This window comes from Chanodichthys erythropterus, chromosome 7 (assembly GCF_024489055.1).
Source record: "Chanodichthys erythropterus isolate Z2021 chromosome 7, ASM2448905v1, whole genome shotgun sequence".
NCBI lineage: Eukaryota > Metazoa > Chordata > Actinopteri > Cypriniformes > Xenocyprididae > Chanodichthys > Chanodichthys erythropterus.
The window spans coordinates 8611409-8638454 of NC_090227.1; the positions used below are offsets into that span (position 1 = coordinate 8611409).

Genomic DNA, 27046 nt, shown 5'->3' on the forward strand with positions numbered 1-27046 from the left:
GGGGGGAAAAAAATCAACTCAAACTTAGACCTGCATCTAAGGTCACAGTTTAGTTCAATTAAATGTATACAGTTTACTAGTTACGACCAATGCAACCTTTTTTAAAGAACGTTCCATACTGCAGACTGAATTGAGAAGCTCAATTAAAAGTTTCATTCAAATAAGGCAAAATCAATGTACCAGCGTGTGTTAATTCCAAATGGTGTACGCCAAGATCAGTCAAAAAAAACAAAAAATGTAATAGATTCAGAAAATTATCACATAAGGGTTAGGTGGCTGCTTAGTTATTTTAATAAAAATAATAAAAAATAGTAAGAGATGCTATATAAGGCATGAAAGACAGCAGAAAACATTTCAAAAGATCAAACTGAATCCTGCCACAGAAAGTAGGCTATGTTAAATGTTCTGCTGCCCCCTAGAGAAGAAGATGTGAACATGTCAGGTTGAAACAAATGAAACATCAGATGGATAATTGTTTCATCGTTTGAAATTGGAAGTTATTTTATTATAAAGGACTAAGTTTTACACAATTACATTTGATACATTTGTTAAAATGAAATAATACGATTCATTATGTTTAAATCCCACTAGTTTGAATGCCATAATTAGTCTTTTCTTCAAAAAATGCAAACATCTAGTTATACCATAAAGTAGACATGGTATGAAAATGAATTTCATTACTTCTGAAGCAAATTAAGATATTTTTTCCCCTTTACTGTAAAAAAAAAGATGTCGATTCATCTTCTTGCCTGAAGGGAAAAGGTCCTTGAATATCAGAAATAAAACTTTAAAAGGCATGACGTAGGGCAAATAACTTCCAAAGACCCCAAGCTAATTATAAAACACCCACTTGAATATGTGACTGCTGCTCAGATCAAAGAGCCCTTCCACAAATAGTTCTGAAGAACTCAGGCATAAGACTGTTCAAGCTGCAGTTCTCTAATGAATACTGATCTCCACCACTACCCAGAATGCATCGCTCTAGCTCAGCCTCTCTCTAAGCCCTGCTGTAAGATTCATGTGCGGCTCATTATGTAAGTGAATGCGTGCGTGCGTGCGTGTGTGTGTGTGTGTCTGTGTGTGAGAGAGACAAATACAAAAATAAGAAGGAAAGTCAACAGCGAGAGAGAGAGAGAGAGAGAGAGAGAGAGAGAGAGAGAGAGAGAGAGAGAAAGAGAGAATCAGAGAGAGGAGTCATTGAGTGAAAGGATGTGGGAAATCCACTGGAAGGAGAGTGAAGCAAAAACTGAGAAGCAGCTAATTAATTAGCAAGCTAATTGCAGTTGTCAGGCATGTCAGTTCCATTTTGAGACATGCCACTTGACTCCCTGAGAACGTTATTGTTGCTTCATAACTGACAAAGCGGTTTAAATATGGACCCTTTCACATTTCCAGGGTTCTCAGAAGCAGACTTATATGGTGGTGAACGAGTTTTCATTTGCTCCAATAGCAAAAGAAAAAAATACAGCATTTAAACAACTTTCCAAAAAAGTAAAATAATATTGAGAAATTATGGCAGTGGGAAGAGAGAAAGATGGCAATTTTACTTTCACTCCCTAAAGTTTTAAATTTTTATATGTCTATGTGAATTATGTATATGATGTATATTACCATGCTATGATGAACTATATGCCTTTCAACACAGACTTTCTAAAGCGTTAAAGCATATCTAAGGATGCTGATTTTTAGAAGGCAGCTGTCTGACTCGGACATGGTGAACGGGAATATGTTTGTGTAACATTAGTAACATATTATTAGATGTTTGATAATGTATTCAAGCCAAGATATAATCATATCCATTACCGTTTGTGATGTGTCTGACGTTGTAGAGAGCGATACATAAAGTGTATTGCTATTCTGATATACTGACTGTATAATTTGCTCTTCCTCTTCTTGAACTGATTCAGTTTCTGGTTCAAACATATATGGCTGAATTAAACCAATATTTCCACTTGTCATTGTGCAGCATTGACTACAGTTGACCGAGTGGATCAGGTAGTCCAAGCTGGTGAGAGTGAGTGGAGGCGGGGACTAAGTTGCATATTCACTGATCTGCATATACTAAATGCAGCAATGTTATAGAGTTACATTCAAGCTATTTAAAGGCACGAAGAAATTATTTTCACAGAAAAACGATTCAATATGTCATTTTGATTATTAAAGATGAGTTTTAAGGGATACAATTAGTGACTGCAGGGGGACTTTAAAGGTGCCATCGAATTGAAAATTGAATTTACCTCGGCATAGTTGAATAACAAGAGTTCAGTACAATGAAATGACATACAGTGAGTCTCAAACTCCATTGTTTCCTCCTTCTTATATAAATCTCATTCGCCTCTGAAAAACAGGCGAATCTCAACAAAAAACTGACTGTTATGTAACAGTCGGGGTGTACGCCCCCAATATTTGCATATGCCAGCCCATGTTCAAGGCATTACACAAGGGCAGCCAGTATTAACGTCTGGATGAGCACAGCTGAATCATCAGACTAGGTAAGCAAGCAAGGACAACAGCGAAAAATGGCAGATGGAGCAATAATAACTGACATGATCCATGATAACAGGACATTTTTAGTGATATTTGTAAATTGTCTTTCTAAATTTTTCGTTAGCATGTTGCTAATGTACTGTTAAATGTGGTTAAAGTTACCATCGTTTCTTACTGTATTCACAGAGACAAAAGAGCCGTGGCTATTTTCATTTTTAAACACTTGCAGTCTGTATAATTCATAAACACAACTTCATTCTTTCCAAAAATCTCTCCAACAGTGTAGCATTAGCCATTAGCCACGGAGCATAGCCGCAAACTCATTCAGAATCAAATGTAAACATCCAAATAAATACCATACTTACTCGATTAGACATGCTGCATAACGAACACTCTGTAAAGATCCATTTTGAGGGTTATATTAGCTGTGTGTACTTTGTTTATGCAATGATAGAGTCGAGAGCTCAGGAGGGGGTGGAGAGCGGGAGCAATTAAAGGGGCCGCAGCCTGAATCGGCGCATTTCTAATTATGCTTCAAAATAGGCAGTTAAAAAAATTCATAATAATAAAAAAAAAACTATGGGGTATTTTGAGCTGAAACTTCACAGACACATTCAGGGGACACCTTAGACTTATATTACATCTTGTAAAAAATGTTCGACGGCACCTTTAATAATTGTGGAAACAAGTCATCGCAGTCTGTGAGAAGGTTCCACTGTGATCACAACTAGCGTTAACGCAAATTCTAAAACGAAAGTAAAAAGTGAGCGTGCATTTAAAAGTGATTTCAATAACACTTTTAGTTTAGGGTCCAATTCTCACTATTAACTAGTTGCTTATTAGCAGCTAGTCTCATGGTAACCAGACCTTCAGACTGACGGCAGAAGGTCTGGACTCTATCAAAGCTTTCATTGGCTAAGAACCGCCCAAAAGGACGTTTGACTGACATGTAAAGCAACCAATCAGAGTTTGTGTTGTTCCACATCATGTTTAGGTGCGTGTAAATTTAAGTCGATGTCCCTACAATAACAGACAAGTACAAATGTGTAAAACACTGTAAATTAACCTATTATTAATAATTAATCAATAATTTGTAAGCAAATGAAATGATATACATTTTTATCTTTGGGCTAACATTCACATAAAGAAAACGTTATTTCTGAATGTTATCTGAACATTCGATACGTTCGGATGTTTTGAGTGTTTTAAAAATGTTTTTTCTTAGTTAAGCAAACATTAAGGGAACATTCCATTTTATCATTTTGCAAACATTATGGTAATGTTACTTTTGAATGTTCTCTGAACATTCTGAAACTAGTAGTAACATTTAAAAATGTTAGACGAACATCCAACTAAAACTTTTCAGAAAAAAAAAAAAAGTATAGACAAGTTTTTATGCTAAAGTTTTTAGAACATTATTAAACACTACATAACTTTTAACGAGTATTCTATTAATGTTACTGGATGTTCATAAATGTACAGAAATCATTAGTGTTTTAGAGTTGCTCCCACCTGCAAGATGCAGCTGGTGATGTCGGAGGCGATCTTGGCATGAGGTGTGTCTTCATCTTTGCCTTGCGGCTGAAGGTTATGTTCGAGACAAGACTCCCATAATGACACAAGAGCTGCTCCGTGCCTCTCAATCGAGCCTGTCTCCCTGATCGCTGTAGTGATGCGTGTGATGCAGATCTCCACCACCGCCTGGTCATTGTCATTGGTCAGGTAGTCCTGCAACAAATCACATAACTGAATGAGAGTGTGTGCATTTAAAGCTCTGTTACATACAAATTTTCAGGTGCATATAAAGTCTGTGAAATATGAGTCACAATAAGAAAGCTCAAATACTTGTAGAAGCAAGATAGAATGACATGGTTGCTTCAGTAAATGTGCTTTTATCTCACGTTTACTTTTGTTAACACTTATCGGTTAGGTTTAGGATAGGGCGAATTCAGAGCAAATTCAGACACTGAGTGTGCCGGAAGGGCTGCCATTTTGCATAGTTTGTTCTTGCTGTTTAATAATTATTTGAACCTTTGCAAACTGGCAGCTCCAGATGAAAAGATTAATCTAAAACTCAGTCATGAAATCTATACCTATATGATATTACGCTGTAGCCATACTGGACCAGCGGTTTGGAAAATGGATGGATGGATGATTCAGCTGCAGACGCCATCCTCTGGTCAGACGCGGGAATTCATTCAGCGAGCGACTCTCACAGATCATTGTGGGTATTCTCTAGCTGTTGAGTGTGCATCAGTTGCACACTCGTTATTGTGGTGCATTGTGGGATTGAAAGAGTGATCTCAATAATGTCCACTATGGTTTTGGACACCACTACAAATGGCTATACCCTCAAATATATTCAAGGATATAGGGTGCATTCAAACACAGCCTTTGTTCATGCTCTTTTGTTCCCATGGTTTTTGATTTGCCCTTATGTGTCACACCTGTGTCTTGCTAATCATTTAGTTTAGTCCCTAGCATATTTTTAGCCGTGTTTATCCGTGTGTTTGTTACCAGACTTTTGTTACCTGAAGAAGAGTAATTTCGAGTTTATTTTGATTAAAGAAAGCTGCTAGCAAATAGATCCAGCACTTTTATTTACGCCTTTTTGCAACCCCTTGCTGACACTTATTTGGTTTTGTAAATTTTAAAACATTATGGTTTGATTGACATTCATGCATTGACTATTAAAGGTGCCCTAGAATGTTCTTTCACAAGATGTAATATAAGTCTAATGTGTCCCCTGAATGTGTCTGTGAAGTTTCAGCTCAAAATACCCCATAGATTTTTTTAAAATCATTTTTTTAACTGCCTATTTTGGGGCATCATTAACTATGCACCGATTCAGCGCACAGCCCCTTTAAATCTCACGCTCCCTGCCCCCGAACTCTCGACTCTATATACAGTGCATAAACAAAGTTCACACAGCTAATATAACCCTCAAATGGATCTTTACAAGATGTTCATCATGCATGCTGCATGCATGGATCGGATCACGTGAGTAAAGTATTTATTTTGATGTTTACATTTGATTCTGTATGAGTTTGAGGCTGTGCTCCGTGGCTAAAGCTAACATTACACACGGAGAGATTTATAAAGAATGAAGTTGTGTTTATGCATTATATAGACTGCAAGTGTTTAAAAATGAAAACAGCGACGGCTCTTGTCTCCGTGAATACAGTAAGAAACGATGGTAACTTTAACCACATTTAATAGTACATTAGCAACATGCTAACGAAACATTTAGAAAGACAATTCACAAATATCACTAAAAATATCATGATATCATGGATCATGTCAGTTATTATTGCTCCATCTGCCATTTTTTGCTATTGTTCTTGCTTGCTTACCTAGTCTGATGATTCAGCTGTGCACAGATCCAGATGTTAATACTGGCTGCCCTTGTCTAATGCCTTGAACATGGGCTGGCATATGCAAATTTGTGGGCGTACATATTAATGATCCCAACTGTTACAGTCAGTGTTATGTTGAGATTCGCCTGTTTTCCAGAGGTCTTTTAAACAAATGAGATTTACATAAGAAGGAGGAAACAATGGAGTTTGAAACTCACTGCATGTCATTTCCATGTACTGAACTCTTGTTATTCAACTATGCCAAAGTAAATTCAATTTTTGATTCTAGGGCACCTTTAAGTTACAGTTTGTATTCTAATTGTGTGCTATTCAGTATTTGCATGCAAACAGCTTCATTTAGATATCTGAAAACATGAGGTATCAAAGCAAGAAAGTTTGGTAGAAAATATTTTCATCTTTGTAGTGTGGCGTGTTTGGAATGATAATGTTATGCAAGTGACTGTGAAAAGGAGGACAGTGTAGGCCCTGGAGAGAGAAATACATGAGAAGAGAGAATGAGACGAAGAGAGAACGTGAGAAGGCTACCCCTGAGACGCTGGATGAGCCCAAATCTGTTTACAAAAGCCAGCCAGAACAAAGAAGCCCAACGAGGCAAGAAGAACTGGCTTTAGCACACTCAGTGACACCAAAATTCCTTTAGAAGTTCACTCATTTAATTTTAAAATACACTAAATGAGGAAATGAGGGGTCACCTTATTCAAATTATTCAAATATGCAGTGCTGACAGGGTCAGTGATCAACCAAGACATGCCATATGCTCTCTAACTTCACTTTAACAGCATAACATCAGCCAGGCATGTGATCGGCTAAGGACAAAGAGAAAAGAAAACGTGTTTTTCCCCCATTCAGTATGACTATACAATAATAATAATTAGAAATAGTGGTAGTAGTAGTAGCAGCAGTATCATCATCATTTAGATGATGAAAGATAAAAACAGATAAAGAAATATATTACTATTGTACTGTAAAATAAATAAATAAAATTAATAAAAAGATTTCAATGAGTTTTTAATAATACTAGTACTTTATTTTACAGAACAACAGTAAAATTACAAACACTTGCCGAGTGTTAATTTTGGATTAATTAAATTAACTGTAAATGTACAATTGTGTAAGTTGGCGTTCTCAAAAGTACCGACTTCAGTACCAAGTCGGTACTGAAATTTTAAAAATGTGACGATACCAGCATTTCCCCTTGGTTTTCTAAGGGAGAAATGCTGGTATTGTAGATTCGTAAACACCTCTGATTGGCCATTATGTTCACGTGCTCAACAGATATGTCTGTGATTGGCTACAATGATCAACGCTTCAAAAACATGTTGTAAATAGACATCTGTGACGCTATTCACTGAGCACTTACATAGATACACACGGGAATGTTTGAAAGCAGTTATCTATTGGCGGATCTGTCTATCAGCAGATATATTAGGGATCAAAGAGCATCAAAGTTGTCTATTTACAACATGTTTTTAAAGCATTGATCATTGTAGCCAATCACAGACATATCTGTTGAGCGTGTGAACATAATGGCCAATCAGAGGTATTTATGAATCCCTCAAAATGCTAGGGGGGAATTTTTTAAATTTCAGTACCATCTTGGTACTGAAGTTGGTACTTTTGACAACACTAGTGTAAGTGTACATCATAGTAGAATTTGGTGTTTTGACTTCATTATGATATTACAATAAGTATATTTTTTGCATTACAGTTACATGAATTTTAAAGGAGAATGTGCTTTAAGGCCAGAAAACACCAAGCCGACAACAACGAACTAGTGGCGATGAAAGCAGACTGCGGGGTTGGTTCACGTCAGCAGCGTCTGGGTCCAAAGTTGCCCTGACACACCAAACCGACACTCGACACCCTACGGCCAAGTAGCACGTCCATTCTGTGCCTACGTAAGACGAAATGCCTTTCGTCTTATGGCTACTTTCGTCTTACGGAAATGCCTTTCGTCCTACAGCTACTGCCACCGTTAGCTACTGCAGGTGGCAGTAGCTGAACAGCCAATCAGAATGATCAGATGGCCTGACTGACCGACGATGTCAAATCGGCCGAAAAAAGCTGACGAGTTCCAACTTCAGCTGACGATGCAGAACACACTGAGAAAACTTAGTCGGTCGACGAACAAAAACTGCCCGACGGCCGACTGTCGGCTTGGTGTGTTCCAGGCTTTAATTGTCATATCACAATGGCAACAACAAATTTGTTATAGTTTAACTAAACATCTCTTGAATGAACCTTTTCAATAATTTCATTCCAGGTGTACCAGATGGTTTATATTGGCTTTGGAAGTTTTGTTTTCTTTCTTTTTGTCTTCTAAAAGAATGTCTTTTTCATCCTCCGTCCTGTTTACTTTATGTTTCTTCAGTAGTATTCATATAATGTCCTTTTATATAATTTAATGGAAAACTATGCACGGCAGATCAGGAATCTGAAACAAAATAATGTAAACAAAACTGACAATTATCACATAACTAAATTATGAACTAACTAGAAATTTTGAAATGTTTGGTACAAAAAAAAAACATGAGTAACATTCTACGTGGACCTCGGGGGAAAAATTATTAAAAATTCATTTAAGAAGGTTGTCATGCATCTGCTATTTTGAGGTCAGTGTACACTCACTGGAGAACAGGATATGACTTTGATTTCCTCCAGGGCTTGCGAAAGACAGTCTTCAATCTCGCTGTCATCCAGAGAGAAGAGATCTCCTGCACGGGACAGGTCTCTCTGTCCCAACACTAGACGGAACAGCTGGTGCATTCTGGGACAGGCTCAAGCTTGAGCACGCTGCCCCTGCTGCCCTGTGTTATCACAATGACTTGACATACTCTTGAAAGTGGCAGTGGAAGCGCCCAGTACATATGCATCAGACCAACACCAACAACCTGAGACACAGAACAGAGAAAGGGAAAGTTGAAGAGAGGAAAAATGATTTAAGGAGAGGAGACAACTACAAGGAAGATAAATTAAGGGAAAAAAGGAGACAAGAAGGAGAAGAGGGATTCAGAGAGAACAGAAAAAGACACCATTTCATTTAAACTTCATTGATCTTTATACATTTTCAATGAAAGTCAATTATATACAAACTTTTTTTTTTTGTCTGAAAAGGAAATAATTTATTTTCAATATCAATTTTGTAATTTATTGAACTGCAACACAAAACCAACATCATACAAGCAAGACCGCTGCTACTCTATATCAGCACAACAGTGATTCACCAGTAGGCATGAGGCCGCAGGTAATCACAGCCATGCCAATATTCAGAACAACAGCACGACTGTGAGTGATATTGCTTGAGTGTGTCTATTACTGTTTATCTTATTGTAGGCTATATAATTCTATATAATTTTGCGGGCATCAGGCTGCCGCTATCAATATGCGTGAAATTGAAATTGCTTTTAAACATGCACTCGTTTTTCACTTTTCGCATCCGTGATCAAGCGTATTCTGTGTATAGCAGTTGGTTCTCAAAGTGTGGCCCGCGGGAGATTAGCAGAAGGAAAAAAAAATAGAAAACATTGCCATTGCAATGGCGTTTAAGTGTGTGAATAGCAGTAGGTGCTCTGCATTTATAAAGCGGCACCAAACAGCAATTCCACTTAATCATTCTTCTTCCGAACACTGACTTGTCTGAACAAGCCTGACAGAAGTTCCTCGTCATAGAAAAGCATTTTTTTAAAGGGGGGCATGAACAATAAAGCTTGAGTGTATAGGGAGTGTCGGTACTGACCACACATTTTACAAGACAAGATATTTGTCAATGACATTCAGGATCTGTTGCACACCAAATCCTATGACATCGACCTGTCATCTTTCCTTACTCTTGTCAAGTAATAGACCTTACGTACCAAAGAAGCTCTGTATATTTCTATGGCATCACTGTCGAAGAATAATCAGCTGGTGAAGTGGATATATTTATTGTAGAGTTAATGAAAGTTATCATGAGCATTGTACGTAACACTTTATTTTAGGGTCTTTTAACTAGTTGCTTATTAGCATGCATATTACTAGAATACTGGCTGTTTAATAGTTCTTATTAAGCACATATTAATGCCTTATTCTGCATGACCTTATTCTACATCCTTAATCAGCAAAAAAATTTGAATAAACGGTAACACTTTAGTATAGGGAACACATATAAATTATTAACTATGACTTTTCCCTCAATAAACTCCTAATTTACTGCTTATTAATAGTTAGTAAGGTAGTTTAGGTATTAGGTAGGATTAAGAATGTAGAATATGGTCATGCAGAATAAGGCATTAATATGTGCTTAATAAGTATTAATATATAGCCAATATTCTAGTAATATGCATGCTAATAATCAACTAGATAAAAGACCCTAAAATAAAGTGTTACCAAATAAAGTGTTACCGAATAAAGTGTTACCGAATAAACATTCGAATCAGTGGTTCAGAGCGCCCAAGTCATGTGATTTCAGTAAACATGGCTTTTGTTACGTCATAAGTGTTTTGGAATTTCAATAGTTCATGTGACTCTAGCAGTTTGATACGCGATCCAAACTACTGATTCGAAACAAAAGATTCGTAAAGCTTCGAAGCAGTGTTTTGAAATCAGCCATCACTAGATATTGTTGAAAAGTCGTTATTTTGTTTTTTGGCACACAAAAAGTATTCTCATCACTTTATAATATTAAGGTTGAACCACTGTACTCACATGAACTGTTTTAAATATGTTTTTAATACCTTTCTGGGCATCGGAAAGTATTAATTATCTTGCTGTCAATGGAGGCCTCACTGAGCCATCGGATTTTATCAAAAGTATCTTAATTTGTGTTCTGAAGATGAACGAAGGTCTTACGGGTATGGAACGGCATGAGGGTGGGTAATAAATGACAGAATTTTCATTTTTGAGTGAACTAACCCTTTAAAAAGAATGGTTCATTTATAAATCTGTAAGATCTTACCTTCATGCTGTGGAAATACAAACCGGAAGACAGCAATAAAAAGAGGCGGGGCTACATAAGGTCTACAAGTGAAATCTGACTCCTGCTGCACTGTGCTGTGACTTTGCAGCGCCTGCTCCATACAGCATGAGCTGCAAAGTTGCAGCTAGTAGGAAGTCATGGAAGGTCTCATTTTGCTTTTTTTAAAAAGAAAAATGAGACCTTCCCTGACTTCCAACTAGGTTGCCTATGAAAGCCTGTAGACTGATCTTTATGTGAAGGACTTCAACATTTTTGCTGAGAAAAATCAAAAGGATGTGACATTTATGCACGCTTTTGAGAGCCTTACTATAGCGCCTGTCTTCCGCTCTCTACAATGAAAGCAGTGTGCAACACTAGCTAACGTTAGCTTAGAGATGAAGTCCACTAAAGTCAATAAATGGCCAGCTCCCAGCACAACACAGACTCCAAAAAGTTTTATCTGAATCCCATCTGGCCAAGTGGGAATGTGACTGATGTCAGGGGAAAACTATATTTTGGATTCCTGGAGGAAACTTTGGAAATATACAGTGCCCTCCACAATTATTGGCACCATTAGTAAATATGATCAAAGGTGGATGTGAAGTCAGACAAGACTGGAACTTCAAACGGGACCGGCTTCTATGGTCAGATGAAACTAAAAAAAGAGCTTTTTGGCAGCAAACCCACCAGATGGGTTTGGTGCACACATGGATAAAAAGTATCCCATGCCCACGGTTAAATATACTGCTGGATCTTTAATGTTGTGGGCCTATTTTTCTGCTGGAGGTCCTGGACATCTTGTTCAGATACATGGTATCATGGATTCTATCAAATACCCACAGATAAAAAAATCAAAACCTGACCACTTCTGCTAGAAATCTAATGAGGGGCTGTGGTTGGATCTTCCATCAGGACAATGATCCAAAACAAACATCAAATCCAACACAAAAATGGGTAACTGAGCACAAAATGAAGCTTCTGCCATGACCATCTCAGTCCTCTGACCTGAACCCTAAAGAAAATGAGTGAAGTGAACTGAAGAAAAGAAGCGCCAACATGGAGCTGGAATCTGAAGGATCTGGACAGATTCTGCATGAAGGAATTGTCTCTGATCTCTTGTCAGATGTTCTCCAAACTCATCAGGCATTATAGGTGAAGATTCAGAGCTGTTATCTTGGCAAAAGGAGGTTGCAAAAGGTTTTGAATAAAAGGGTGCCAATAATTGTGGCCAACTTGTTTTGGAGAAAAACATTTATTTCATAATATAAGTTTCCCCCCACTTCCAATTACTTTCCTTAAATGAAAAGTTATAATTTTGTGAATTTTCTGAATGAAAGATCAAAAGGATAAACAATGCAGATTTATTTTCACAGCTGCTTTTGCTCATAATTACTAAGGGTGCCAATAACTGTGGAGGGCACTGTATAGTGCCATATTATGGTTTTAGCTGGGTAATTTTAGCTAACATTACCTTATTATCATTGACGAATTGCAAGCTACCTTGCTTCGCAACATTCAATTAATTTCCCTTTCTCTTTTCTACTATTAGTCAGTTATGCATGATAATGGCAATTCCTTACGCTGGTTTCTCAGCTGTGGTACAACATATGACATGGAAAACATACAACAGAGCAACATAACAGTGTTGGGCAATAGTAAACAACTGTAAAATTAGCATTGGTATAATCCGGTAGTATGTAGCAGTCTGTATGTATGCTATGTAAACTGATAAGTAATTTTCAAAAGGCAAGCTAGTTATTGTTATGATGATGGCGGTGAATCCCACTCAGTCTCTTGTATGTTACGTTGCTGTTTTGGATGATGCTCGCTCACGTCAGTACAGAGTGTGCGAGAGCATGAGCAATAAGTAGCTGGCTTCAGTTCACTTAATGGCCACCAGTGTCATTAATAACAAGGGTTTCTGGATTCTCAATATGACCTCATGACGGCAACCTTGAAATTTCTCCTTTTGTTTTCCACAGGGAAAAAACAGCATACAGGTTTGCAATGACATTTAAGTGAATAAATAAGGCCAGGATTTAAATTTTTACTATTCCTTTAAGATATTCAGCATGAGTAAAAAAAGGCTACATGCCTCTAAAGTGAACCTGGATGGAATTCCAGGCTGTCAGGCATCCTGTTAGTGATTTTTTTTTTTTCTTTTCCAGAAAACAATTCTTCCAGTGTTGCCTTCGGAATTCATGTGGAGTGAAGCTAAACCTCTGTTAATCTGTGATGTGTTAAACCTACCTGCATAACTCCATCATTCATTACAGTGTGTAAAATGTCACACTTTTAGTCACAAACTTTTAAACATGCAGACAAGGATCACTGAAAGAAAGAAAGAAAGAACGAGTTTGGTCATGTCTGAAGTAATCTATTTTACTTACCAAGTAGTTTGATCGGTCATTATAATCAGTCAGATGATCTTCGTTATACTGTAAGTTATTTTGAGTATCATAATGTAAGTTACAAAACCAACTTTCCTAAATTGCTATCTCCAGTAAGAAACAGCAAGATCCAGAATATTCTTCTGCCAGAGATTTCATTTTCCGTGAATACTGACAAGCAATGGACAAAAGTCTGGCAATGAAAATAAAACTTTATAAAGAAATGTTCCCTGATTTGGGCCTCTTGTTTGTTCTATCATCAGTCAGTGATCCAAACGGATCATAGGTCCTGCCAATCAGAAGGCACTATAGGGCAGACAGCCAATGGTATGAGACAGTCATTGAAGAGACGACAGCACAGCTGCACTTCACACCCTGTCCTCGCATTCCAGATCTGAGCATTGCTAGGATACCACAGCAAGAACGCTCACAGACCCAAACAACTAACACATAAATACCCAGCTAACAAAAATATGTTTGAAGAATGTTTTGCTAACTTTCCCATTAAGTTAAAAAAAAAAAAAATAGTTTAAAATGTTTTAAAATCCTTTTTTTTTTGGTTATGCAAACGTTAAGGGAACATTTCATTTTATCATTTTGCAAACATTATGGGAACATTTCAGAGTGTTCAGAGAATACAAACCCGATTCCAAAAAAGTTGGGACACTGTACAAATTGTGAATAAAAACAGAATGCAATCATGTGGAAGTTTCAAATTTCAATATTTTATTCAGAATACAACATAGATGACATATCAAATGTTTAAACTGAGAAAATGTATCATTTTAAGGGGGAAAAAAGTTGATTTTAAAGTTCATGGCATCAACACATCTCAAAAAATTTGGGACAAGGCCATGTTTACCACTGTGTGGCATCCCCTCTTCTGTTTATAACAGTCTGCAAACGTCTGGGGACTGAGGAGACAAGTTGCTCAAGTTTAGGAATAGGAATGTTGTCCCATTCTTGTCTAATACAGGCTTCTAGTTGCTCAACTGTTTTAGGTCTTCTTTGTCGCATTTTTCTCTTTATAATGCGCCAAATGTTTTCGATGGGTGATCTGGACTGCAGGCTGGCCATTTCAGTACCCGGATCCTTCTTCTACACAGCTATGATGTTGTAATTGATGCAGTATGTGGTCTGGCATTGTCATGTTGGAAAATGCAAGGTCTTCCCTGAAAGAGACGACGTCTGGATGGGAGCATATGTGGTTCTAGAACTTGGGTATACCTTTCAGCATTGATGGTGCTTTTCCAGATGTGTAAGCTGCCCATGCCACACGCACTCATGCAACCCCAAACCATCAGAGATGCAGGCTTCTGAACTGAGCGCTGATAACAACTTGTGTTGTCCTTGTCCTCTTTAGTCCGGATGACATGGCGTCCAAGTTTTCCAAAAAGAACTACAAATTTTGATTCGTCTGACCACAGAACAGTTTTCCACTTTGCCACAGTCCATTTTAAATGAGCCTTGGCCCAGAGAAAATGTCTGCGCTTCTGGATGATGTTTAGATATGGCTTCTTTTTTGACCTATAGAGTTTTAGCCGGCAACGGCAAATGGCACGGTGGATTGTGTTCACCAACAATGTTTTCTGGAAGTATTCCTGAGCCCATGTTGTGATTTCCATTACAGTAGCATTCCTCTATGTGGTGCAGTGCTGTCTAAGGGCCCGAAGATCACAGGCATCCAGTATGGTTTTCCGGCCTTGACCCTTACGCACAGAGATTGTTCCAGATTCTCTGAATCTTTGGATGATATTATGCACTGTAGATGATAACTTCAAACTCTTTGCAATTTTTCTCTGAGAAACTCCTTTCTGATATTGCTCCACTATTTTTCGCCGCAGCATTGGGGGAATTGGTGATCCTCTGCCCATCTTGACTTCTGAGAGACACTGCCACTCTGAGAGGCTCCTTTTATACCCAATCATGTTGCCAATTGACCTAACAAGTTGCAAATTGGTCCTCCAGCTGTTCCTTATATGTACATTTAACTTTTCCGGCCTTTTACTGCTACCTGTCCCAAATTTTTTGGAATGTGTAGCTCTCATGAAATCCGAAATGAGCCAATATTTGGCATGACATTTCAAAATGTCTCAACTTCAACATATGATATGTTACCTATACTCTATTGTGAATAAAATATAAGTTTATGAGATTTGTAAATTATTGCATTCCTTTTTTTATTCACAATTTGTACAGTGTCCCAACTTTTTTGGAATCAGGTTTGTATTCAAATGTAACAAGTTTAAAAAAAAAAAAAAAACAGATGAACATCCAACTAATGGTACATTTACACGACAACAATGTACTAAAAATGGAAACCTTTTTCCTTTGCATTTTTTGAGCATGAAAATGACCAAAAAATTTCTATTATGCTGCCAGGCCAGTAGGGATGTTAAGATTCACTGATTTGCATCGGCATAAAAGTAAGCGATGAGATCCATTGATTTAAAAGTGCATCAGATACAAGTTGGCATTTGTATCGCAATGCATCGTTTCTAACATATTTGCATCGGTAAAAAACGGTTTATTTATATAAAATTATTAGTAGATACGCAATACTTTTATTATTTAGAAAGAGACCAATAATTTGTGACCAATACTCTCATCACCACTGCTGCTACATGAATATGATGTATCACAACACTAGAGACCGAGGAGTGTCCTGAATATACACAGAATATAGATTAACATGGCAAAGGCCTGTTGAGAAAGGACCATGTATTAGAAGTCAGAAGGCACTTAAGTTCATTTATGATTTGCTGTCTGTCTGAACCAAAGAAATAAAAGCAAACTATCTGTACTATATTTAGGACCCTATGATTTCCGCAATGCAGAATACACGGACGTAATCGCAGAATCCATTCATAAAAACAGAATTTACTGTAATGTGGAATGTCACGGAATTTGTCAAAGTTTAGATGAATAAATTAAAAGTAGGCAGGTACACTTCAACCAAATCTCGATATGGACTAGTGTCTGTAAATACTAAACCGCAAAAAGACTATTTGAATATTATTCCTGCATGTTCTGCGTGAATGGCGCAGACGCACAAATACATTTATACATTACGACACTGTAGCACACGTGATGCTCGCTGTGTTTTTTTTTTTCAGTGACATCATAATATGATGACATGAACACAAACTTCATCTCCAGAGCTGCTCTGAGAGTCACTTCATGAGCATTTTACCATTTAATTTGAGAAAAATTATGGTCATATCATATACTCACAGAAACTTCAAGATCACAGCAACCCGTCAAAATAAAAGTTTGGTTTAACTTGTAACAGAAATATAGCCCTATTACTATTGTAGTACTATGTACTACTATTATATTACTATTGTACAGTATAATGTGTAGTATAATGTGTGTCTTAATGTAATACTACTACTAATAATAATAATAAAACTATAATTATTAAGACTTTATTTTTGAAGGAATAATCACAAAATTTTTCAACCATGTTTTAATTTGAACAGTAATTTGGTCAAATTTTTTTTTTTTTTTCAATTGCATTATATTGCATTGAATCGTATTGTGTTGAATCGAATCAAAATCGTATCGCACTGCATCGTAATAGGGGTGAATCATACTGCATCGCATCGGTAGCTGCTTCATATGTATATTTAATGTATCGTATTGTTGGCTATGCATCAAGATGCGTAACGCATCAGCCTCAGTTATGGAGATGCACATCCCAACAGGTCAGTAGTTGGCAAAGTCACTTTGTAAAGAAACACTTCATGCATATAGACTGAACATGTAATATGAATGCGCATGATGTCACAGTTTTCACAAATTTGCATTTTTGTAGTTTATACAGAGACGATAACAGTATCTTGAATATATATTTATAATGGTATCTTTTCAAAAGTTTGCATTTTCAGTCCCTCAAAACACCATTGTTGTTTAAATGAATGGACAAAATGCATAAAAGTTGAAAACGGTGTTTCAGGAAAAAAAAATTCCAAGAACGATAATGTTTTTGTGCTTATGTTTTGAGAACATTAGTAGATTCCAGATTTGAAAGAATGGAGGCTTCTTTGAAAGAACGTTCTGTAAACATTTCTGGAGCATTCTTTTTTTTTCATTTTTGTCAAATTTTAAAAGAGAATCTTGGCAAAACATTATTCAAAGTTCTGAGAACATTCCCTGTTTGCTGGGTACAATCCCAATGACTTTATCTGGGCTAGCAAAACAGGCTGCAAGCCTCTATTCAAAGCAGAGAAAATGCATCATGCAATTGTTTATGCAGCAATTTAATTCATCTCGTTCAACAACAACAACAACAACAAAAATGTTTTATGGTGGTATAAATGCGTTAAGAATGATTTTTTTCCAGTTGATGAATGGTACAACATTGACAGCCAATCAGAATTCACTTTACCTTATAAAGCTTTAGCATTTAAAGCAGAATAAAACATAACTGCAGCGTAAACTTAAAATAAACAGAACATTATCATGTGTTTTTTGTGTGTGGACGCTAATGTAGTTATCGTTATAGTTATCAATCTTTATGGTCATTGTTCTTTGTATGAAAATTTGAGTGGGTTTTGCTGTAAAAGCAAAAACTATTAAAAAAAAAAAAAAAGCAAAGCACAAACATATGATGACACCTTAATTTGTATCCAGATATCTCTGTCTGTGTTGGACAGGTCAGGTCAAGCAGGTCATTGGGTCTGGTCTCTTAAACAATCACCCAGTTACAATTAATCTCCAGGTTACAGCTCAGCAATCTCAGGAATGCGGTGTTTAAAAACACGCTTCAATTCACACATGCATGCACTAGAAGGGAAATCAAAATGTCTTCACATATGGCTGTTCAAACTGATGGTGCATAACTGATATTTAAAAGTTGACTTTATTAACCCTGTAAAACCTGACATTTAAAATAATAATAAATAATATTTTTTTGTTTTGTTTTTTTTGGAACAGTTTATTAAACAAATTAAAAAAATATAAAAAATTTGCATGTGTATAATATTTGATGCATCAACCTTCTATGGCTCATATATTATGATATAGGAGAATATGGAGCTCATACTTAAGGAGGATCTACCGACGCACAAATGAAAGAACACAGACGCAGCCGGATCATTTCCATAATGAACAACACAATCAACCAATAGCAGCGCAAATTAGTGCCAGGTTTTAAACAAGTAAATTGACTAGTGTGAACCTTAGTAAATCACCTTGCATGATTCATTTAAATATTCTCCTCCCATAAATTTTGCTTCTGAAAGGGAACCTCCAACAAATGCATATATGCAATAAGATCAGCCGCAAAAATAACCCTGTCCATGCCTTTTCAGCTCTAATTTTGCATTGCCTGTCTTTAGTAAATCCTGACAGTAGTTTTTTTTTAACGGCAAAACAGGGTTTGCGCTGGAGCAAGCTGTTAGTAAATCTGGCCCTGTATCTCCCAATAATATGTCTTAGCAAGATTTAAATACTTAGTATTATGATCAAAGCTCTGTAGTTTTCATTGTGGAGAGCAAAACATATGCAATGCAAAACAATGATTACCGAGAGATGTGATTTTTCTAAAAAAAAACATTATGCGTAATAAAGTTGCTTCAGTCAGGAAAGGGTTCATCGTGAAATATTACGACCAATATAAAAGTTACTCTTACATTTACTTTAGGGATGCACAAAAAATTGGCCACCATATTAGTAGCGGCCGATAAATGCTCATCAAATGCTCATGTTAAAGCCAATAAATAATGGATTATTTCCTTCAGCTGAGACACTTTCAGATGCGAGCTGTTCGCCATGATGGTTTTGAATGGCTTGATATGATTGGAATCACTTCCAAAAGGAAGATACACTTAAGTGCAACATGTGCAGCCAGCACAAATCTGTCAAATAGGCTTCTATAATCAGAACACAACTGTAAAAGAAGGTTGTGAATTCTTTGTGCATCCGTGTTTCAGCGCGTTGTTCATGACTATAACAGTCACGTTCACTTCTGCTTTCGCAGGCTTTTGTGCCATTGTAAGTTCTAATATTGTGTTTATTTTATGTGTATAATATATATATATATATATATATATATATATATATATATATATACACTGCCCTCCAAAAGTTGTGGTTTTGGACAATATCAGCACAAATCCTTGAAAGTAACTTGACATTAACATTGAAGACCAGCAATAATAATTTTATTTTGATTACATAATAATGGCAATATATACATGTCAAAGTCAGACAAAGCCAGCTGTGATGCCTGGTTACTGGTTTAAACTTGGCCCAGGTTTGTAAAATATTTTTGGGTCATTACACCTTAATAGCTTCAACAATTGATTGCCAATTAAGTTTAGAATACAATGAACCAATTAGAACCCAGTTTAGGTCAGATAGCTGCTAATGATGGGTATTTTGATAAATCAAGAATTTAAGTTTTTTCATAAATATAAACTGTTTATGTAATAAAATATGTTTTCATAGTTTGTGTTGTCCCTTATCAGTGCAAAATTATCACAAATTAAAAAGGATTCATGCCAATATTGTGCATTGTATATATATGATTAACCTCATATAGAATGCATTTGGTTGAGTTAATTAATGCTGCAGTAAAGCGCTTCATTATACGGTGATCATTAGCTTCAGCGTGTGCAGCTCAAACAGAAATGCACAGCATTAATAACTACTGAGACTGTCACATATATATATATATATTTATATATATATAACATTATAATGATAACACTATTGTAATAAAACGTTGTGAATTCTCTGGGTTTAGTTGCGTGTCCACAACAGGAGTTACACATTCTGACCAGCTAGTGTTGTCAAAAGTACAGAGTCGGTACTGAAATTTTAAAAATGTGACACTTGCGCTGTTGAACGGATTCGTATTCGTTGGCCTTTGTGTTCACGCGCTCAACAGATACGTCTGTGATTGGCTGTATGGACCGGTCCGCCGATAGACACCTGCTTTCAAACGTTCCCGTGTGTATCTGTGTAAGCGCTCGTTGAAAAGCGTCATTAATGACTATTTACAACATGTTTTTGAAGCGCTGATCATTGTAGCCAATCACAGACATATCTGTAAGTATTTATTTTATATGTATAGAGTTAAGTCTCAGCTAATGGTAGAATGAAGAAATACACATTTCATAGTGCAGAAGTTGTAACTTAGCGCCACTTTATGTCACAAGTAGGCTAAGTTTCAACTCACACAAAGATGGAGGAACCAGTCCTAAAAACAACCCACAACACCCTAATATTTCCTAGCAACTCCCCAGTAAGTTAGCAGCCATTCAGTATAGCCAGAGGAAAAACACCTTTAGCTCTGAGAATGTAGAAAGGCAGAGAATGTCATGTTAATGACCATGGATTGCTTGGGAGTTTGACCTTTATAAAGATGACTAACTAAATGTAACCAGTCTTTTCTTTGGGGGAAGAGATTGACAGAGTCTAACATTGAGGCTTTTGTATTCTTGCCCTCCTCCTCCTGCACTGTGGTAATGGGCACCTGTTGATCTCAGCCCCCATATGGAGACTGCCAAGAGCAGATCGAAGAACATCCTTATGATCATCCCTATACCTGTTCACCCGGTCTCTCTCCATCCCGCCCTTCTCTCCACAGCCTTCTCTGTTCACAACACATGGCTTGTGTATGCTGTCCCAGACAGGGTGGGAGTGGGTTTCCCTCCAGGCTCACGGTCAAAGAGAGGCTTTGTGTGGCAGGGATGAGGGTGGGAGCAAAGTGCCCATTCATACATTCCTTCACCATCACAATCAAAACAATGCAGCCCGCCAGATAGACGTCCTTGAAATTACACCCCTCAAGGTCAGATATTTGGAGCAGAACAGTAGCCGAGGTCATCTGAACTGCTTAAAGGGTTAGTTCATCCAAAAATTAAAATTCTGTCATTTATTACTCACCCTCATGCCGTTCCACAACCATAAGACCTTCATTAATCTTCAGAACACAAATTAAGATATTTGTGTTGAAATCCGATGGCTCAGTGAGGCCTGCTTAACCAGCAATGACACTTCCTCTTTCAAGATCCATAAAGGTACTAAAAACATATTTAAATCAGTTCATGTGAGTACATTATAAAGTGACAAGAACATTTTTGGAGCGCCAAAAAAACAAACTTATTTAGTGATGGCCGATTTCAAAACACTGCTTTATTAAGCTTTGGAGCATTATGAATCTTTTGTGTTGAATCATGATTTGGATCGCATCTCAAACCTTCAAACTGCTGAAATCACGTGACTTTGGCGCTCCGAACTGCTGATTCCACACACTGATTCATAACGCTCCGAAGCTTCCTGAAGCAGTGTTTTGAAATCGGCCATCACTATATAAGTCGTTACTTTTTTTTTTGGCGCACCAAAAATATTCTCTTCGCTTTATAATATTAATATTGAACCACTGTACTCACATGAACTGATTTAAATATGTTTTTAGTACCTTTATGGATCTTGAGAGAGGAAGTGTCATTGCTCCCTATGAAGGCCTCACGGAGCCATCAGGTTTCAACAAAAATATCTTAATTTGTGTTCCGAAGATGACAGAATTTACATTTTTGGGTGAACTAAACTAACCGTTTAAGTTGAACCCAATAAATCCATAAAACATCTTACCTTTGGGGATTTAAGACAAGTATCCTAACTTTTATCCTAATTCACAAAAAGTAAGAAAGGAAAAATAAGAAATTGTATTTTGTATAAAGAAAATTTGTAATAATGTCTGTTTTAGGACCATTGAAATTTGTATTTCATTTTTTTTTTATATAGCTGGCATTCGGACATAAACACGGAAGAGCTGCAGTGGGTTCACTGCGTCAACTGCGTACTAGACTGACGGTAGAGAAGAGATGTTGAATAAAGTCATTATTTATGGCCCGAGCACAATGGTGTGAGGTCACGTGATGTCACGCCCTGGCGGGCAAAACAAGGCTTTCCTCCATTGCCCGCCAGTCATTTTTACCAGGTTTGTAATAAGATCTAATGTAGTAAGACAGTGATATTAAAAGGCCAAATTCAATATACACCTCGTTGATTATGCATACTTTGTGCAGGCAAACAAATGAACACAGAATATTAATGCAACACGAGGTTTCTCATTGAGCATTTTTTCCATCGAAAACCATTATAAAGAAAACGCGTTGCATTCATATTCTGAGCTCATCTGCTCGCCTGTATATAGTATGCATCATCATTAAGGTTAAACTGAATTTGATCTTTTAATATCACTGTTTTAGTTAAATTAAAGGCACTTTAAGGGTGGGTTGATTCTTTAGCCTGGCGTCAGTTTACCCTCCGCCTATGCTGCTTGATCAGCCCTTTAATTATAACGGTCTTTCTGTGTAGTTAATCTGTTTAAAAATAAGTGGTGCAACACAACTCGATTGAAAATAAAACACAGATCAACAAATCCTTGATTAGTTTTAAACTTTGCTTATTTTAATTATTATTGGTGCAAATAACCACCCTATGTTTTTCACATTAGCTTTTTTTAAAAATTGTCCCGCTGTTTTTAGTGATTGAAATCACTGCAGGTGCTGCATATGGATCACAAATGCCCAAAACTTGCATCTTGCTCACATATTTTTAAGATGGAAAATTGACAGGCTTGTTCTGCAGTTACATGGCTGTTTTGGCCTCCAGGGCTCCGCGACTAAAAACTATGAATTGTAATTGCTCAGTAAATTATTCTTCTTCGAAATGAATCGCATTTTTGTGGGCCTAAACAAGCTAAAAAAACTCATGAAATTTTGCAAACGTATCAGAAGTGATCAAAATTTACATCTGATATGGGTTTTAGAATTAGCTGTGGCAAAATGACTCAATAGCGCCACCTACAAAATTTCAGTTAAGCGCCCTTCACGCTACGTTTCATGGACAAGTATGAAATTCGATATAGACATGTAATATAGACAGCCCAGTACCTACAAAAAAGTCCCTGAAAACCCAACAGGAAGTGAGACATTTAGAATTTTCTCTGCAAATTTTTTTGCAGTTTTTGCCATTTCCAGACATTGTACTTCTACTAACTCCTCCTAGAGATTTTATCAGATAAACATCACATTTTGTCAGTCCAATCTTAAGGCCTTTGCAACATTAAATTGCAAAGATCTAGAGTTTTCGCTGAAGGGCGTGTCCGTGGCGGCCTGACGAAGTTCGATGTTTCGGCATGAAACAGGAAGTTGTTGTAACTCGGGCATACAATGTCCAATCTGCTGAAACTTCACATGTTTTATTAAAGTTCTGGCCTGAGAACATCTACATTGCAATATTCAGATACAGTCATAGCGCCACCTGCAGGCAACAGGAAACGGCATGTTTTACACTGTGATTAACTAAAAATGTAATCATATCAACATCATATGTGGTCAGTCTAATCTTAAGGCCTTAGCGATGTTAAATTGTGAAGATCTTGAGTTTCTGCTGAAGGGCGTGTCCATGGCGGCCCGACAAAGTCTGATGTTTCGCCATGAAAGAGGAAGCTGTTGTAAGTCAGGCATACTATTTCCGATCTGTCTAAAACTTCACACGTTTGATAAAAGCCCTGGTCTGAAGACATCTACATGCCGATATTGAAATACTCATAGCGCCATCTGCTGGCAACAGGAAATGGCATGCTTTACACTTTAATTCACTACCAGAAACACATTTAAATATGCCACAAAGTACCAAAACATGTGAGAAACACTTTAAATCATGCAACACTTGGCTAAGTGCTAAAGTATGCGATTAATGCCACAAAACTAAAAGAATTTCACACACAAAAAGTATTCTCATCACTTCATAACATTAAAGTTGAACCACGGACTATTTTAACAATGTCTTTACTTCCTTTCTGGGCCTTGACAGTGGTAATTAAATTGCTGTGTATGGAGGAGTCAGAGAGCTCTCTGATTTTATCAAAAATATCTTAATTTGTGTTTTCCGAAGATGAACGAAGATGGGTGTGGAATGACATGAGGGTGAGTAATTAATGAAGAATTTTTGGGTAAACTAACCCTTCAATTATTCACAACAGCACGTGTTGATTTCCCTATGACAGGCACTTCAAACAGTGAAATCACATACAGTATAGTGCTGGGCGGTATACCGGTTCATACCAAATACCGCATGCCGATTCAATGAACAGCAATGGCACCACATGGAAGAGAAATGTCACAAGATCTGAGAAAGAAAAGAATTTCTTTACACCAGAAAGGTGAAGGCTACAAGAAGATCAGCAAAGCTTTACTTATCAGTCAGAATACTGTAGCAAAAGTGGTACAAAAAAAAAAAAAAAGATGGAACTGTAACCATCTCACAGAGATGTCCAGGTCTTCCACGGAAGTTAACACCTCAACAGGAGTGTCTTCTGATGAGAAGGGTTGAAGAAAATCGGCATGCAAGTTCACTGCAGTTATCTAAAGAAGTAGAAAGCCAAACTGGGGTGACTATTTCCCGTGACACGATATGGCGTACACTGCAGAGGAATGGCATGCATGGGTGCCATCCAAGAAAGAAGCCCAGGCACAAAAAAGCCCGTCTAGAGTTTGCCAGGGCCCATGCTGACAAAGATGAAGACTACTGGGACTCCATACTCTGGAGTGATGAGACCAAGATAAATGTTTTTGGAACTGATGACTTCAAAACTGTATGGCGTCGCAAAGGTGAGGAATACAAAGAAAAATGCATGGTGCCTACAGTGAAACATGGAGGTGTCAGTGTCCTTATGTGGGGCTGCATTAGTGCTGCTGGTGTCAGGGAGCTGCATTTCATTGATGGCATCATGAATTCACAGATGTACTGCTCTATACTGAAAGAGAAGATGCTACCATCACTCCGTGCCCTTGGTAGTTGTGCACTTTCCAACATGACAATGATCCTAAACACACATCTAAGGCCACTGTTGGATTTCTGAAGAAGAACAGGGTGAAAGTGATTCAGTGGCTCCTGATCTGAACCCAATCGAACACCTATGGGGAATTCTGAAGAGACAAGTTGAGCATCACTCTCCATCCAGCATCCAGTCTCTAAAAGAGGTCATTCTTGAAGATTGGACAAAGATAGATTGTTACAAAATGTCACCAACTTGTTCATTCCATGCCTAGAAGACTTGGTACTATCATTAAAAATCATGAAGGCCAAACAAAGTATTAGATGTAGTAGTTTTTGTAGTGGGGTGTACTCATTTTTGCATCACCCTAATCTGAGTTAAGCTTAAAAATGTGTAATCGAAGTTATATTATTAATCTTACTTTCATGTTATAAATTAAACAGATGTTATATTACTTAGTCTTGTCAACATTTTGGAAATTGTTTTTTGTTCATTGAGATTTTGTTTAAAATGTTACTTTTGCTCATTTATGCTGAGAACTGTATACATTTAAGAAAAATGTGTTATATATATATATATATATATATATATATATATATATATATATATATATATATATATATATATATATATATATATAACAATTTTGTACATGTATGTGTGTATTTAAATATACATAATAATTATACACAGTACACAGACATATTATGTAAACACATACTTTTATTTTGGATGCGATTATATAGTTTGACAGCCCTAAACTATATAAAATGCCCACCCATCAAACTTTATCAGCTGATAATGGCTGATCGATCGAATTTGGCGCAGCCTTACTTATTAAAAAAAATAGTCTTTATTGTTTTTATCAAAATATAATTTCTTATTTCTGTGAAAAATGAACAGGCACATGTTGATTTTGTGAGTTTTCTCGCATTTTTGTTGCAAAGTGGGTCACAGACACTGGCATGAGCGCAATTTTTGGATTCACATTATCTCATTATGCAGATGCTGCAGAAAAGTGTCAGGAAGACATGCGCTACACAGGAACTCCACAAAAAAGAAGAACATCATAATTTGCTAAATATGCTCAAGAAGGAATGAGCATTAACAGCTAGCATAGATTTTGCATTATTTATGGCTTTCAGTACTGCAGCTGCTGTGAAGGAGTTTATGACACGAACAATGCTGGAAGCTGTCAGCAACTCATATACTGCACATGATGTAGATAAAACTCTCTTCGCCATGGCCTTTCTCTCATTCCTTCACACACATGCATAGAGCACTACCATGGCTAAATAGACCATTTCCAGCTTTGGCAGGAAAACAGATATGGAAAAATGTGGAATTCCAACCAAACACGCACATCTCAAGACCACTGCAGTTAAATATAGAGGAAAGTGTGCTGCACATATTTACATATTCATCTAAATCCAACATGGGCGGTGCCAGGATAGTATTTTGGTAAAAGGTATATCAAACTACTTTACCCCTAAGCGAAGAATGAAAAATAACTTTGGCAATAACAAGACTAAACAAAACATCAGCTCTGTTCAGAGCCGCCGCTAAAGTTCAAACGACCAACAGCTATGCCCTCAACACAAGATTCACACAGGCCATGTACAGACTACAAAGTTGTGAAAGGAACTAAACTATTTAAAAATAAGAGGCTGTTTACACAACACCGATTTCAGCTAAAAACTAAAAACTTTTTATGTGTTTTTGGGAGACTGTCCTCCAAAAAAAAAAAAAAACACCCCTATAGGTCGTTTTTCAAGCAACTTATTACGACCTATATACCTACGTTTTAAAGACATGCGCCCTCTAGCTGGCATAAAAATAATGACAGTGTCGTGTTACGTCTGTTGTCATGAAATGACGTATGACTGTTGTTACCAATCAAAATGCGTGTTCATTTAAATGCAATGTGTGGACTTTTTACACCATTTGTCCTATATCCATTTAGAAAAACTCATTTTTTTATTAACGACCACAACCACCCCACCCCTAAACCTACCCTTAGTGATTATAGTGCAAATACACTTTATCCTCTGGTTTCACA

General features: G+C 37.0%; 1 protein-coding gene across 4 annotated transcripts in view; it reads right to left on the minus strand.

Annotated features, from left to right (window-relative positions):
• veph1 (ventricular zone expressed PH domain-containing 1) overlaps positions 1 to 27046 on the minus strand; it is a 153139-nt gene that overhangs the window by 118720 nt on the left and 7373 nt on the right. The window contains exons 1-3 of one of the 4 annotated variants that reach the window (XM_067388988.1): positions 13188 to 13393; positions 8493 to 8755; positions 4000 to 4215 (exon numbers count right to left, since the gene is read on the minus strand). In XM_067388988.1, the coding sequence (XP_067245089.1) occupies positions 4000 to 4215; positions 8493 to 8630 (354 nt within the window). In that variant the 5' untranslated portion in view covers positions 8631 to 8755; positions 13188 to 13393. Of the gene's footprint in view, positions 1 to 3999; positions 4216 to 8492; positions 8821 to 13187; positions 13394 to 27046 lie in introns of those variants that run through there. The other 3 variants (XM_067388986.1, XM_067388985.1, XM_067388987.1) reach the window with 3 other exon arrangements.